We start from the raw sequence: 16,534 nt of genomic DNA, 5'->3' as shown, positions 1-16,534 counted from the left end.
GGAATAAATTCTAGACAGTATTTGTTCTTAACCACATCTAGGACCCAGCAATCCAAAATAATCTGGATCTAACTTCAGTAAATCTTGGATAGGTGACCACCTATCTCTTGAACTGAAGCCTGGGTCCCCATACCTTCATTGTGAATTTTGGGTACCAGCAGAAGCACTGGTGCCTGAATCCTTGGTCTTTTCTCTTATTTGATTGAAAGGCCTGAAATAGACCATATGGTCTGAAGAGCTGCGAAACGGAAGACTTCCCATCTCTTATTGTCCTGAAAATGATTGCACAGAACACCAAGATTCCTTGGGATTATCCTCTGGCAACCTAGGCATCTTAGACTCCCCCAAGGACTTTACAAACTTCTCCAGTTCCTCACCAAACAGCTGGACCCCCTTAACAGGGAAGTTCACTAACTGGGTCTTTGAAATAGAATCCGCAGTCCAGCTGACAACCTAACAAATACCTCACCATTACCACAGAAGCCATAGTCCGAACCATGGCCCAAACTAAGACATAGGAAGCATCAGCCAGAAGGATCGCCCCAGGCTCTGAGTCACCCAGCACAGAACCATAGCCTTCCATGGAACTTTCAATTAGACGATGCGCCAATCGCAGCAACGTCACAGCAGTCGTTGTCCCTGGCATCGAGCCTGACGCCCCAGGAACCTGAAATGAAGTGGCCAGCACCTCAGGAATTAAATGAAGAGGCCCAGACTCCAGGCCCTGTCTCCCCCATAGATCCAAAATGGCCATTGCTTCCACCACAGCAGAAACCCTGCCGATGGGAAAAAGCAGGCCAGATGATCTTGCCAATGTGAACCCCCCAAAACTTGTACCATCTGCACAAACCTATTGTTCCTCTCCTCCTAATAATCTTTACATAACTTTCCTCCCACAGCAAAGGCCTGCATACCGCACACCTTGAGCACACTGGCATCTTTTTTGTGTGCTCCTGTGCCACCATAAAAGGTGTTTAAAGAGCCCTTCCCAGAATAAAAATAGCAAGAAAGCTAGATACGAACCCCAAGGCAACCCATTCAAGTAATGTGAACTGAAAACCTGGAGCTGACAGGACACTCCTCTCTACGAGGCACTTTTTATTTGGCTTTATTCAAAAATCCTCCAAAAGCAGCAGCAACCAGCAAAAGGAGGGGCCCACAGAAAAAAAGAGAAAGGGGATATAGAAGGAAGGGGTACTCAGAGCACCACTGTCAAGACCCAGTTCCCAAGCACAGCTAGTCACTAAGTACAGCTCGAATGGGGATGAAGTCCAAAGCCTTTCACTCACGAGCAGCTCAACCAGGAGAGGAAGTCCTGGAACTAATCACCACAGGAGCAGCCTAGTTCAGATTTTCCTCTTTACCCAGTTCAAACAACAGAACTCAGACAGAGCAAGCGATGCTTGCCTACCATCTTCTGGAGATACTGGCAGGCTAACTACAAAGAGTGATATCAGCATCTGAACTGGTCTGATTGGATGATGAGGAAATACTGTATTTCAACACACATTTTCGCTAAAAAAAAAAAAAAAAAAAGTTAACTCCTCGATGCAGTAAGTTAATATGCAAATGTATCAGGAATTTTAAAAAAAGCTTAACCTAAAAATGTGTGTAAAAAATGAACAGCATGCATAAATCATGTTTAATGCATATAAATCATAGTTTTATGCTTAGGAAACTTGATTTATTGGCATCAACCAAGACTTAGAGGCACAAAACGTGGCTTCTGCATGCAAACCATCTTTTATGCACATAAGTAATAGTTAATGCACACAAAAATGCTAGCTGCATAACCATGGATTTTGCACATTGTACAGAAACCATGATTTGTGCACACAAAAGGTTTACATCTAAAAATTATGTACACAAAACATGTTAGCTGCACAACTTATGCTCCTAAATTATATATTATGCTCCTAAATTTTATGTACAAAACATGAGTTAGAAGCATAAGTTATGCTCCTAAACATTGTGCGCATAAAACATATCAAGAATATAATATTTGTGCTCATATTTTGTGCACAGAAAACCTACATAAATCTGTTTTATGTGAAAAAATCCCAAGTACAGGATCCCAGCATCAAAAACTCCAAGTTCACTAACATTAGCCCCAAATACTTTACTCTATCGCTGACCAAGTGTTAAATTTCCAAGATTAAGAAAGCATGAGTTAAGCCTATGCGCCTCTCTGCATTGAGGAGTAATAGCTAATGCCTTGATTACCATGGGGTTTATATGAAGGAGTGCTAAGCTGTGCACACATTTTTATTCAGGTTTCTGTGCACATTTTTTGTGCACAAAACTCCTTGCTATATCAGAAATTCTACACACAAAAATGTCAACAGAACCACATGATGATATCTGCGCACATCTTATTGCATCTTAATATAACAGGGCCTGAGTATTAATGCCACATAAAATAGCAGTTACCTCACTCTCCTAAAACCTATTAACTTCTTAAATAAAATATAAACCCTTACATCAGTTTAAATTCTGGACACTCCTAACTTTCTCCTCCTGGTTCATCCTTTATAGCTAGTCCCTGGGTGGGGAGAGTAACTCAGCAAGTCTATGATCCTCATCTGAATGAAGATTTATACTTTCCGTTTCGCTCTGGAGATTCAATAAGGATGTTTGTTGCAGACTATATCAGGGACTATATGCATATCATCTTTTATTACTTTTGTTCTTCCTAGTATTATAGAAAATATGTCACTGTTGTTCTTGGTAGGCTGGCTCATTGAACATCTCAGAGTTGGTCTCGAACCTTTGTCTTGTGGTTTTTATGCTCCATTGTGGGTTCCCATCCAAAGTTATCTTCTTCCAACAATTTGATTATTAAGTTGCACTCTAGCACATTCAACTTCTTTAAAAGATTCATATACGTTTGAATTTTCTTCAGTTAATCTTGTTGATACACTTTATAGTTAACCGTATTCACTTTCTCTACAATTTCTTATAGCTCCCGACACTTAGCCAATGGCTTTCTTTTTGAGGGGGTAGTAGGAGTAGTACTCTATGTCTAAACCCAAAGGAAGAGACAACCACCTTGAAGATATAATGACTGCTTTGGGCTATCTGGCTAGCTTCTGAATTTTTTTCACACTTTCCCCCCCACTTTCTCAAGCCTTTCTTACATCTGTAGGACATAGGCCTGTAAGACGTATTGATAATCAGCTCTCTAGCAACATCAAGCATGTCTCTTAGTCTTTCGTATAAAGGTTAAACTAGGAAGAACTTTAGAGCTTTAGGAAACTTCCTGGGTGGTAAAGAAGCTGAAGAGTAATAGTGCATCCCAATTCTTCCTATCAGTTGACACGAATCTCCTCAGTATCTGCTTTACAGTCTTTTTCTACCAAGCCATCCATTTGTGGGTGGCAGACCAAGTTCTCAGAAGAGAGGCCCACACCTCTGGGAAAGCTTGGGCTGCCCCAGTATGTAGGAAACATTATTGGACAGGAGAAGCTCTGACCTCACTCTCTGGTCTTTAAGACTTAAAAAGGCAAAGAAAGTCCTCACAAGCTCTGACAGCTGGGCTCCCACTGACTGAGACCCCCTTACCACTGGAGTTGAGAAGAGACATACTATTCAGAAACCCAGATCAGCTCATCCTAAGAGCAGCCAGTAGCACAGAAAAGGAACTCAGCACCATGATGGCTATGTTTGCTATAGAAGCTGCCGGCTCCAAGACAGTCCATGCCAGTTGTGTCAACATCTTCCACTGAACAGTTCATAGCTGGTGCTGGCAACACCCCTTTTGCACCACAGCCAGTGTAAGGGTCTGCAGCTGCCCTAGGCGGCGATGATGTAACGGCATCATGTGATCTTTGTCTCTCCTCCCGCACCAACCCAACCCCACAAATTGCACACCACGAACCTCCAAAGCTCCGTTTACACACTGCGACCTTTCCCGGTTCCATGTCTCTCCACCCTCATTTGCTGTTTTCAAAAATGCCACACTCATGTCAGACTACGGCGGCCTGCCCACTTCCGGCACTCTAGGCGGCTGCCTATTCCGCCTAATGCTCCTGCTAGCCCTGGCCACAGCCCTGCTTTCTCAAGGAGTGGGATGTTTGGGTGTCAAGTACCAAGGCTCTCTACTCCGATGAAAATGAAGGTGCTTTGGCCTACCGTGCCAAGAATACTTACTGCACCTTAAGAATGTGTGCTCAGTGCCAATGATATAGATGGTACCCTAGTTGGCATCGGATCTGGGTAAAACAAATGGCTCGATGCCATAGAAATCTGCTCCATGAAGGACACTAGTATCTACACCTCTCAGGCTATCTCTCATCTCGGTGTTAAGGGCCTGCTCCAGCGGAGTCCTGCACAAACAACACTGACTTTCTTTTCAGCACTAAGGGAGACAGCCCTGGAGGGGATCAAGCATGCCACTTATGTGTTTTTCTCAGCACTTTCACTGGCGCCACAGGCCTCTGTGATATGCTTAGCCCCTGATCTCTGTGGACCTGGGAACTGGCACCACAGGAAGGGTAAGGAGGGGGACAACCTTTTCATGTCTGCAGGTCTGAGATGGAGAAGGCTCCCACCTTGACTTCTTTCACTGAGAATTTGAAGACTTGCTCCGGGAAGAGGAGTGGCTCTGCTGCTCAGCTTCACGCAAAGGCTTCAGGCTCTTACCTACTGGCACCTTCTTCAGGGACTCCATCTTCCAAGTGCAGTACTGTTGTGCTTTCCAAGAAACCTGATCACAGCCTGTAGAAGTTGGAAGAGTCATGATCCAGGCCCAGAGAGCAATAGCAGATAGAACATGTATTTTCTGTTTTATGTATGTTGTACTGTATCCTACCCTGATCCTTGGAGGGGCGAGTAACAAATATCTTACAATAAACAGTAGGCAGTACACATAAGATGCCCATAAATGCAGACCTTGAAATTGCTGAAAGCAAGCTTCTTGGCCTTGGTCTTTTCATTCTCTTTTTTTGGTAGAAGTGAAAGTTTTGTTGATGAGCTGCAGAAGCAGCAGTAAAAGCAGAGCAATGCAACAAAGCAGATCAGGCCAAAATTCCAAGGTTGAAACTTTAAAAATTGAGGAGAGTGACCCAAGGGGATCACGAAGGCTGTGTATGTGCACAAGAACTCTCGCAGCACAACCTTTACTGACCTCTGACAGCTGAATCTGTGTCAATGCTGTTGCATGACCTCATCCACATGTTATGGCTAACTCGTGTCTGCTGTCAATGGGGAAGTGAGAGTGCCCTGGATGAGCTTGTTGTTTTTGTTGGGTGGGTTACCAAAAAAGGTTAGCACATTGACTCTGTTATGCAGGACTGGTGCGCTTGTCTTTTTCCACCCCACCCCTGATATTGTTCATTTTCTCACAACTAAGTGGCCATGACCAAATTTAAAAAAAAAAATCTAAATAAAATAATGCACTTTTGTGCATGGGGGAATAAGAGCTTAGCATGCGCTTAATTTGTTTCTGAGCCATATTGCAGGAGAAAAGTTTTTAGTGGAAAAATAATTTAATCAGCTACCCAATATCCATATCATACACCATCGAAAAATGCATAGGGAAAGCAAAAATCAAAGGCATTTCTGTGAGGTAAAACACCATGGACTCTGATTATTGCTCATCCGCTATGCAGGTAAAGTATGCACATTATTCAATAATGCATAATCAGGGTCGAAGGAGAGCGGCCCAAAGAATGTAATACCCATGCATTGTTTTGCGCTGAAAAATTATGTGTAGAGAATAGAGACACAAATCTGTGTAAAATATTTCCTTAGTTAGAAACAAAGAAAAACATTTGCACCAGTACACCCACTTTTGATTATTTACCTCTAAATAAATAAACTATTATTCTGAGAGATGTGATTATTCAAGAGGGAGAATTATGTGTCATCCTTGCTTCCTGCTAATCCCTCTCAGTCTAGGATGAGAAAGAAAGGTCTGGTTTGAAGGCATGTATCTCTGTATATTATTTCTTAATAGTGACACCATTTTTATTTTACTTCCGAAGGGGATTATACAGTTTCAGTCATTCAAGTCATGAAGGAGTTTAATTCAATCACTCACCTTTTGCTACATCTGTTGCCCAGGCCATAATATGATCCATGTCCATTTCTTCACTCCTGTTGCTATTTATATAATCATATAGTGATCCCCCAGCAGCATATTCTGCAAAGAAACAAAATTTTATACACCTCTGTGAAATGTTAAAAAAAATAGCAAACAGTAATCCTTGAGTCATTCACGACATTTCAGCTGTTTACATACTTCACGTCAGTTTTCTGCTATTACAGTACCCAGGTCCTTCCCTCAATAGGAGGGTAATTTTCAAAAGGATTTATACACAAAAGCCCCAGTTTTATGAAAATAGTCCAGGGATTGGAGGAGTAGTGTGGGTAGAACTATACAAAAGTCATTTCATGTGGACTTTTATGCATACTACAAAGAGGCATATGGGAGGGGGTGGAGTTGGGGGAGGACAGAACTTACATGCACACTTTCAAGTTCAATTACGTGCATAACATACATGCATAATGTTACACCTGCTTTCAGCGCCGGTTATACATACACCTCCAATTTTTTCAAAACAGATTTATGTGCATAAATCCGCTTTGAAATTCTGGCTAAGGTCTGCGGGAAAGGTACCTGCAGACTGTAACCTCTGCAGGCTGTTGAAAATCACACTCTTCAAGTTTGTTTCATACTATGAGTTTTATATGTTCTATTTGTATCTTTATACTTATTACTTATAATTTGTTTCAATATTTTTTATTTATATTTTATCAGTTGATTATTGTTTTGCTTTATGTTATATGCCATATGTTGACAATTTTCAAAACTACGTGTTATGACGCAAAGTCCATGGCTACTTTTACCTGAGGGCTTTGCACAAATTTTCAAAGTAAAATTGTGCACATACTTTGGTTTGAAAATTGCCCAAGGAAAAAATACCTGCAGAGATTTGCGCTTCCTTTTGTATGGCTAACTTTTTCCAACCAAAACAATGCGCATAGTTTTGAAAATTCAAAAACTGTACATGTTATTGCCTCCCTCAGTCTAACTCTACCCCCGGCAACATGTCCTCGAAATGTAGGTAAAAGTATGCCCTTTGTGGCAAAACCTACATAGCTTTATCTGCATGCAGGGTGGGCAATTTTCAAAGTATCTATTTACCTAGATAATGGCCTTTGAAAATCACCTTCTGTGTGGGTAATTTTATAACTGCCTGCATTTGTTTTAAAATCTGCAAGCACTTTTACCCATAAGCATAAATTTTCCCTTTGAAAATTAACTCACAACAAATTACTACTAGACATATGCAACAAATTTACACTGGCTAACTTGTGAAAGATTATGTGCAAACTTTGAAAATTCACAAGTATGGTTGTTAGTGCAAACCCCCACCTAAACCCACCCCCAGGAATGCTTTTGCTCATTGTGAGTAAAAGTACATGCATAGAGAGCCTAAATGCGCACTTTTACCCACATATAGGGTGGGCAATTTTAAAAAGCTTATTTCCACAGGTAATGCACTGTTTTACCCACAGAAATGTCTTTTAAATTTACCTCCCTATAATTTACCTGAACTGTTATACTTATTGCTATGTTCATTGCTTTGGGTGGTTTGTATGATCTGGAGACGTGGTTTATAAGGTATATGAAATTAAATTAATTTCCAAACTTTATCCAATTAGCAATCCTATCTCTTCCTGCTCATAAATAAAGCTTTACAAATGTCATAATTATTCAAGGAAAAGTAAGTCAAAGCTCAAAAATGAAACAGGAAAAGCCAACTTCTGCCAAGAAATTTGAAACTACTATCTAAAGCTTTTTAAAATGTCATTCATAATGTCCAACAAATCCCATTGCTGTTAGAGTATATATTTTAAAGTCCTTAGCTTCTTAGCTGATCATTTTTATTCCATTCGTAAGTCCAACCCATGACACAGAGCTGTGTTACATCGAGACTGCATCAGGGGATACTGATACACTATTTCGGGAATCGGGCCCACCATCAATGGTCCTCCTCTTAGACTTCTATAATGCGGCTCCGTGTCGGGGGTATGCTTATTGAATGGAATAAAGATTTTTGATCTTCTGAAGACAACCTGACTAACTTTGATTCACAGAGTCGTGGCTGACTGAAGCAGATTTAGTAGCGGTTAATCAGATTTGCCAGCCAAACTATATGGCAATTTATTATTTATTATTTTTTAATTTTTATATACCGATGTTCCTGTATAGAATACATATCGCACCGGTTTATACAGAGAACTGAACTGTCGCAGCCAGGTCCCAATAGAGGTGATTTTTTAAGCCTCCTGATTGCAGTCTTAGGGATCATTTATCAAAGTGCTATATGGCATTTCGCATGCGTTAAGGCATTTTTGCATGCAAAAAAACCCCTTAACACATGCAAAAACGCCATTTTACGCATGCAAAGCACCATAATGCATGGTGCGATGCAAATGAGAAAAAGGGGAGGATATTGGGGCGGGATTTGTGGCCAAGTGGGCTGGGCTCACAGTATTTTGCGCAGCCATATCAGCTTGATGTTACCCAGGTAGAGAGTTCATCAAGCTAGGTTGAGAGAACATTGCACAAATCTCATCTTGTGTGAGTTTCCTCACTCCGAAGGTCATCAAATCTTCACAAGAGAGCACTGTTCTGTTCTACGTCTCACTTTGAATGTCAAAGTGGCCCCTAACCCCTAAACCTCACCTCGAGTGACTAGGTGGGCCTCCCATAGAGGTATAAATACCTATCTAGTGTGAGGGCATTATGGCTAGTCTCTCTCTCTCTCTTCATGTAGGAAATACAACAATTTTGGCACTTATCGCAAAGTGCAAAAATGTTTATCACAATTTTCCTATCATATGTGATATTAGTGCATTTTGATAAATCCAGGCCTTAGTTTGAATACAAGGTATTACTGTTAACTTCCTGATATTTGTCTTTTCTATTGTCCTTATGGTCTAAAGGCACATAACTCTTCTCCTATCATCAAGTTACTTTCAAGTCTGAATGTCGAATGTAGATTGTTTAGGTAACTTTGATTTGCATATGGATTTGCATCCTTTTGCCATCTGTTGGTGAAGTATTCTTTGATGCAATGTCTGTAATAAGCTGGGATCTACAAGCAGAAGGGCCAACAACTATATTCGGCCATGCGCTGGGTTTAATTTTTGTAAAGTGCTATTTTTTGATTTGATCAGTGCCCAATTTGCAACCATAATGATCCTGATCTGTTCTGTGAACAGATTATCTCTGTCAAGGTTCGGGAGTCAGGGAAACCCAGCTGAGGAGTGGCACAGGACTGTATAGAAGGTCTCTGGGCTGAACAAGAGCGTGTCCACCAAGCCAGCTCCCTCCCCCACAGGTTGAGCCCTTGGGTTCTGGGGGCCAGTAGGTCTTTTGCATCAGCAATCAGCAGTACATGGTAATGAAGTCCTGTACAAGCTGGAACCAGACTAGTCAAGGCGAGGCTAGACAAGGCAAGGCTTGGATGAGGCAAGGCTGAAGGTGAGGCTTGGACAAGCAAGGCCTGAAAAGCAAGGACTGGATGAGGCAGGCAGGGGCTTGGCAGGCTGGACGAGGCAGGCAGGGCATGGCAGGCTGGACGAGGCAGGCAGGGCTTGGCAGGCAAGACAGAGCAGGCTTGGACATACGAGGCAAGCTTGGTACATGTGGCAAGATAAGACTGGGTACTGGGCAGAACCTGGAACTAGAGAAGACACAGGCTGAGGCAAGGCAAGGCAAGGTCAGGACTTTGGTACAGGCAGGACTGGACAGGATACTGGAACAGACAGGACTGGCAGGACAAAACAAGACTAAACAAGGACAAGACCAAACAAGGCAGACTAGGGCAGAAGTTAGACAAGGCAGACAAGAATAAACAGAACAAAGAACATATAAGCCTGAAGGCAACAATGCAGGAGGCCCATAGGCCACTAGGCAATAGGAAGGCCTGGAAAGGCCACAAAGGCAGAATACTAGACAATGTAGACCTAAAGGCCATAAGACAAGGCAAGGCATAGGCAAGAAGGCCCAAAGGCCACAAGACAAGGCAGGCACAGAGCAAGAAGGCAAGAAGTAAAAAGGCCCAAAGGCCACAAAGCAAGGAACAAGGGTCAGGTCACAGAGCCAAGAGTGACACCATGAGAAGACAAAGGTACATTCGCAAGGCTAAGCTCCTTCTCATTGCAAGAGCAGCGAGAAGGAGCTTAGCAAGGCCAATGATGAGGCTTACTGTGGGCCTTTACTGGTGGGAGGTGTCATTGCAGGAGTAGCAAGGTAGGATGAAACTGCGCAGCAGGTGAAATCCTAACAATCTCTGGGTTTACCAATTTCAATCAGCTTGATATACATGTGCCTATAGATATATTTTAAAAACTTTGACTGGTACTTTTGATGAGTTGGCTCCCATAAACTTATGCAGCCTAAGTGCAGTCAGCAATGCCGCTTGGTTTTACTCCCATTTGCGAGAGTTCAAAGAGGGTACTGATAGATATGAACATATCTGGCATAGGGGAGCGGCTCAAATGAGACCCTTGAAAAATAGTTATTTATTTTATTATTTATTTAAAAACTTTTCTATAACCGTCGCTAAGTTATATACCATCACAACGGTTTACAAATAGGCACATAGACTAAGGTAAGTAAATGTAGGATATCGTACATTCTAACATGGTGCCAATAAAGTTTGGTTACAATTTCATAAATAAAATCATTATTTGAGTAATGTTGGTCCTGTCCAGGTGTATTATTGAGTTACTATCGGTTTGAAATATTACTCTTAAATGTAGGACTGAGTAAATTCGTTCTCATCTGCATTACCCTGGACTTTCATTCTCTACCCTCCACTCTCTTTAGTGAAGGCTTTTTTAAAGAGCCATGTTTTAGATTTTTCTTAAAAGTTTTGAGATTATTCTGTAATCTGAGTTTGGGGGGCATCGTGTTCCATAGTATGGGCCCAGCCAATGATAAAGCCCTTTCTCCTCACTTGGGTTAATTTGCTGGACTTTACTGAAGGGATGGTTAGTAGTGCTTTGTTTGCTGAGCGGAGGTTCTTCTTTGTGGAACGTGTACTCGTAAGGCTGTGTTTAGCCAGTCTGCTTCTTATCATATATTAGTTTGTGTATGGTGCATAAGGCTTTGTCTAGTGAAACATAAAATCATGAATGACAAGGCAAAGAAAAATTTTTCTCTGAAATATATCTACAGTTGGAAATAACCCACATGAATTATTTCATTTAGTCAAAAAATTGACTACTCACACTTCAATTTTATTTATTTATTATTTTATTGCTTTTCTATACCGACGTTCGTTTGTACGTCACATTGGTTTACAGAGAATTGATACCCTTAGAAAAGTTGCTTGCGTGATCCAAAATACTTCAATGTCTTGTGCCCAGTTTTTTGCAGACAAAATCTCTCTAATTTATAGTAGGTTTCACATATGTAGCCCTCCTCTAGCTGATTCTGCCTCTGTCACATTTGCCCAGGTTTCGAGGGAAGGGAGTTTTCAGATTATAGCAAAGTTACATCCAGCTGCTTGCCTATTAAATCAATATCCCCCTGCTTTATTGAAAGTCTTACGGGAAGACTTGGATGAACACATCATGAAAGTCATTAATTTATCTGTAATAGAAGGCGTTTTGCCACCATGTTTGAAAAGGCTTCTATTCAGCCTTTTCTAAAGAAGCCATAATTGGATTCTTCAATACATGGCAACTACAGACTGATTTCTACAAATGCCTTTCCTGAAGAAGATAACTGAAAGTGTGGTTTTGGGTTAGCTGGATAATTTCCTGGAGCAACACAACACTTTAGATCAGTTTCAATTCAGCTTTTGGAAGTTGTTAGCACGGAAACCCTATTGTTTTCCAGTGTCAACACAATCAGATGAGGGTTCAACAGGGAATGAGTTATATAATGGTTCTGCTCAATATTTCTGCGCCACTTGACAAGTTCGGTCACTCCATCCTACTTAATCACTTGGAACAGACTGAGATATCTGTTTGGAACTTCAATTACTCAAATTATATATGTCCAATTGTGCACAACAGGTGACTATGCCATTACTTCTTCTAGATGGCATAATGTGACAATCAGGTTCTGCACTCTCTTCCATTTTTGGAAGTGTAAGTTGTTAGCCAGCTTTAATTACAAACTTCACGCTGATGATATTCAGTATTTTGTCCCCAGTTCTCTACTCTGTACATTGGTTATTTATTAATTGGTGCAGTCAGTTTAAAAACTGTGATATTAGTACATAAGCTATTAAACACTAGAGTGTGAATCGGAACCAGAATCGGATCCGATTTCAGTTCCGATTCACATCTCTATAGATGTGAATCGGAACCAGAATCGGATTCTATATCAGTTCCGATTCACATCTCTATTAAATACTAACACTGCGCCATGGATTAATGCAATTTTACGAATCTATGTACTGTCTCATGCTCTTCATTCTGCAAATTCTGTTCTTTCTTTGCATAGTTCACCTAGCTGAGGCACATGATCGACCATTTTTCGTTGTGGGGCCCTTTTTGTGGAACACACTTACTGGTTCATTTTAAAAGCCTTGTGCACGTCAAAACCATGAGATACGCACGTGGTCTCAGACCCGCACACACTGCATGGATTTTAAAAGGCTCACGGTAACGCACATAACTCTCGTTACATGCACAAAAATCTTTTTTCCAAAGAGAGGCAGGGAAAAATGAATCCAGCATATATTTATGTGCACAAGTGCGCGTCAGAGTCCCCTACCACATAACTTTAATTCTGCTATGGATGGCATGTAAGTCATGTAACAAAAAAAAATACGCTAGTTTGCGGGGTTTTAGAGTCGGGGGTAATAGGGTGAAAGGGAGGCGAGTTAGCTAGGTGGATTAGAAAGTCATCTCCTTTACTGGGGCGAACTGGGAGTGAACTCGGGAAAAGGGCTATTGTGTTAGTGCGCGTAGCTACTAAAATTCCCCCCACTTATGCGTGTGAGGTGGCATGTGTGTACATACACGTGCATATAGCCAATTTTATAACACGTGCATGTATACAGGCATATATGCGTGCATGTTATAAAATTGCTGCGTTCATGTGCGTGTGCCAGCAAATGCTTGCACATGTGCATACACACGCTTGTCTTAAAATTTTCCTACTACTGAATACATTTGGATCATGACATGTAATTCCATGTTTAAAAAAGCCTTGAAAAACCTTTTCCTTAAACAAGCTTTTGGGGGAAAAAAATGTATATATAGGCTCTGGTAGAAGGATTTAATATGTGTAGTATGCAACTAGCCTTCATCAAATAGCTGGTGTTCTCACGCACATTGTGTGTTAGAAAGATTACTTTAGGCCTAAACTTCTGGTTTGTAGCGGTGGTTATTAATAATGAGCATCTGAATCGGTATAGGATTTTTATGATACTGTTCTACTATGTTGTTGTTTTATTGTTTGTTTTTCTGGATTATGCACATTTTTGTTGTGATCTGCCTTGATCTGTGGATATGAGCGTAAATTAAAATAAATAAATAAAAATCATCCCATGCTATTGTCCAGATAGAGAATGGTAACTATGATGTGCCAGTTATTGCTACACTAAGGGGTAGATTTTAATAGAAGCGCGCGGGTTGTACATGTGCACTCACTATCCGGCGCACACATGTATACCAGATTTTATAACTGTGTGTGCAGGCGCGTGCAAGTTATAAAATCGAGGGTCGGCAAGCATAAGGGGGTGCACACTAATGCACATTGAACGCGCCGACGCCTGCAGGCTTCCCCTGTTCCCTTCTCCCTAACCTAACCTTCCCACCCCTTCCCCCCCCTAGCCCTACTCTAACCTCCCCCAAAATGTTTATCAAACCTTTTGTGCCTGCGGCAGTCAAAAAAGCAAACAGAATGTTGGGAATTATTAGAAAGGGAATGGTGAATAAAACGGAAAATGTCGTAAAGCCTCTGTATTGCTCCATGGTGAGACCGCACCTTGAATACTGTGTACAATTCTGGTCGCCGCATCTCAAAAAAGATATAATTGCGATGGAGAAGGTACAGAGAAGGGCTACCAAAATGATAAAGGGAATGGAACAGCTCCCCTATAAGGAAAGACTAAAGAGGTTAGGACTTTTCAGCTTGGAGAAGAGACGGCTGAGGGGGGATATGATAGAGGTGTTTAAAATCATGAGAGGTCTAGAACGGGTAGATGTGAATCGGTTATTTACTCTTTCAGATAATAGAAAGACTAGGGGGCACTCCATGAAGTTAGCATGTGGCACATTTAAAACTAATCACTCAACGCACAATTAAACTCTGGAATTTGTTGCCAGAGGATGTGGTTAGTGCAGTTAGTATAGCTGTGCTTAAAAAAGGATTGGATAAGTTCTTGGAGGAGAAGTCCATTACCTGCTATTAATTAAGTTGACTTAGATAATAACCACCACTATTACTAGCAATGGTAACATGGAATAGACTTAGTTTTTGGGTACTTGCCAGGTTCTTATGGCCTGGATTGGCCACTGTTGGAAACAGGATGCTGGGCTTGATGGACCCTTGGTCTGACCCAGTATGGCATGTTCTTATGTTTGGAGGCAGGCACCGGCATGCGATCCTCCGACACAGCACCGCCCCTTTAGTAAAGTCCCGGGACTTAGACATGTCCTGGGGCTTTAAGCGTGTCGCTGGGCCTTTATAAAATAGGCGTAAGGTGATTTACATGCGTAGAGCTTTTAATATCTGGTCCTAAGTTTTCTCCTTTCTTTCAAACCACGTTTACAGATCCTAACCATTTTTTATATTACCTCAGACTGCTCTCTGTTTCCTCGCTCTCTTTTTCCATCTATCATAGTAACACTGAGGTCAATTTTGAAAGGGGCTATCCACTTAACTCCTGGAGTTAAGCAACAAGTATGGATATCTGAAAACTGGGGATGAGTAGTAAAACTGTGTCACCATAAATGTGGGCGGCAACAGAGGAAGGGTTGTAATGGGAAAGGAAAGTTAAGTGTCTAGCACTGATTTTCAGTACTGGGTATCTAATTCAGGCACCCAAACGTAGGAACATGGGAAGCTGGCCTAAACCTAGCTATCTTCCTATGTGCCTAAAGGGTCCTCATTTTATAAGTTCATGCTTAAAATTCAAGAATTCTATGCATTCTAGTGAGGTAGTGTTATAAATGTGTTTAAAATTATTATCAGCTAAGCAGAGCACTCAGAAAGCAATTTCTATTTACCAGAAAATACCTTTTAATGAAAAACTATATAGCAGAATGACGTAGTTGTGCATTTTAAGCGACAGCTGTACCTTATATTAGTAGTAGATTGCATATGTACTTTGTAACTATATCCTATCAGATAAGACAGTTTACCTAGTGTAATTAATGTTGTTTCTAGAAGACCAAATATCCGGCAGACCTGTTATCAGCAAACGAATGAGAAGCTTCAAAAATAATGTCCAGAACAATGATGCAAAAGACGTCTGACTCCTAATACCCAGCACTCTCACCAAATATGAAATTTTAGAAATTCTGAGCCTATTTTAAAGCAGAATTTTAAAAGAACACAGTAGCCTCTGTGTACTGTACAATACTACAAAAGCAGTAAAACTCGCCCTGTATCACCTTACTTTGCAGGAACAGCAAACGTTTGCATAGGAAAACTAATATGTATTGATGTGACTCAGTATACATTCATTTTCAAATGGTGTGTTAATTACTATTAACCTTCTTTTTCTACTCTGAGTCTTACCTTTTAAATTTACTTAACAGAATTTTATCACTAAAAAACTTCACATGCACACATTCATTCATAAATGCTTCAGTAATTTTTCGCACTATTTGTGTGATTACACAGCTTTGGGCTGATTCTGTCACAGAACACAGCGGAGCAAGTCTGCCTCAAACAGTATCCAATGCTGTTCTCTCTAATAATCCAAACAGCAACAACTGAAAATGGTTACTATATCCCTGCTCCTCTGAAATCATCCTTAACTTATAGGGTAATTTATCAAAACGCTGTAAGGCATTTTCGCATGCGTTAAGAGCTTATCGCATGTGAAAAGCGCCGTTAACGCATGCGACAGCACCATAACGTATGGTGCGATGCAAATCTGAAAAAGAGGAGGAGTGGACTGGCTTTACTTGTGAAGCACTATTGCATGGCTTTAACTACACCTTTTTCAGTAGTGTTAAGCTGTGTGATAGCTTTAGCACATTTTGTGATGTGTTCTCAAATGCTGGTGTTAGTAGTTTTGAAACTCCCAGAGCACCAGCTGAGAGAAGAGAGAGAGAGAGAGAGAGAGAGAGAGAGAGAGAGAGAGAGAGAGAGAGAGAGAGAGAGAGATTAACCATAATGCCCTCACCCTAGATAGGTATTTATATCTCTATGGGAGGCCCACCTAGTAACTCGAGGTAAGGTTTAGGTATTAGCGTAGGGGGTTAAGGGCCACTTTGACATTCAAAGTGAGACGTACGAACAGAACAGTGCTCTCGTGTGAAGATTTGATGACCTTCGGAGTGAGGAAACTCACACAAAGATGAGATTTGTGCAATGTTCTCT

General features: G+C 41.1%; 1 protein-coding gene across 1 annotated transcript in view; it reads right to left on the bottom strand.

Annotated features, from left to right (window-relative positions):
* MAP3K20 (mitogen-activated protein kinase kinase kinase 20) overlaps positions 1 to 16,534 on the bottom strand; it is a 492,577-nt gene that overhangs the window by 344,863 nt on the left and 131,180 nt on the right. Inside the window, exon 4 of the mRNA XM_029605800.1 lies at positions 6,041 to 6,142. Within this exon, the coding sequence (XP_029461660.1) occupies positions 6,041 to 6,142 (102 nt within the window). The remainder of the gene's footprint in view (positions 1 to 6,040; positions 6,143 to 16,534) is intronic.

Source organism: Rhinatrema bivittatum, chromosome 6 (assembly GCF_901001135.1).
Source record: "Rhinatrema bivittatum chromosome 6, aRhiBiv1.1, whole genome shotgun sequence".
NCBI lineage: Eukaryota > Metazoa > Chordata > Amphibia > Gymnophiona > Rhinatrematidae > Rhinatrema > Rhinatrema bivittatum.
The sequence above is the reverse complement of the archived record's forward strand: the minus strand, read 5'-3'. Positions and strand labels throughout refer to the sequence as shown.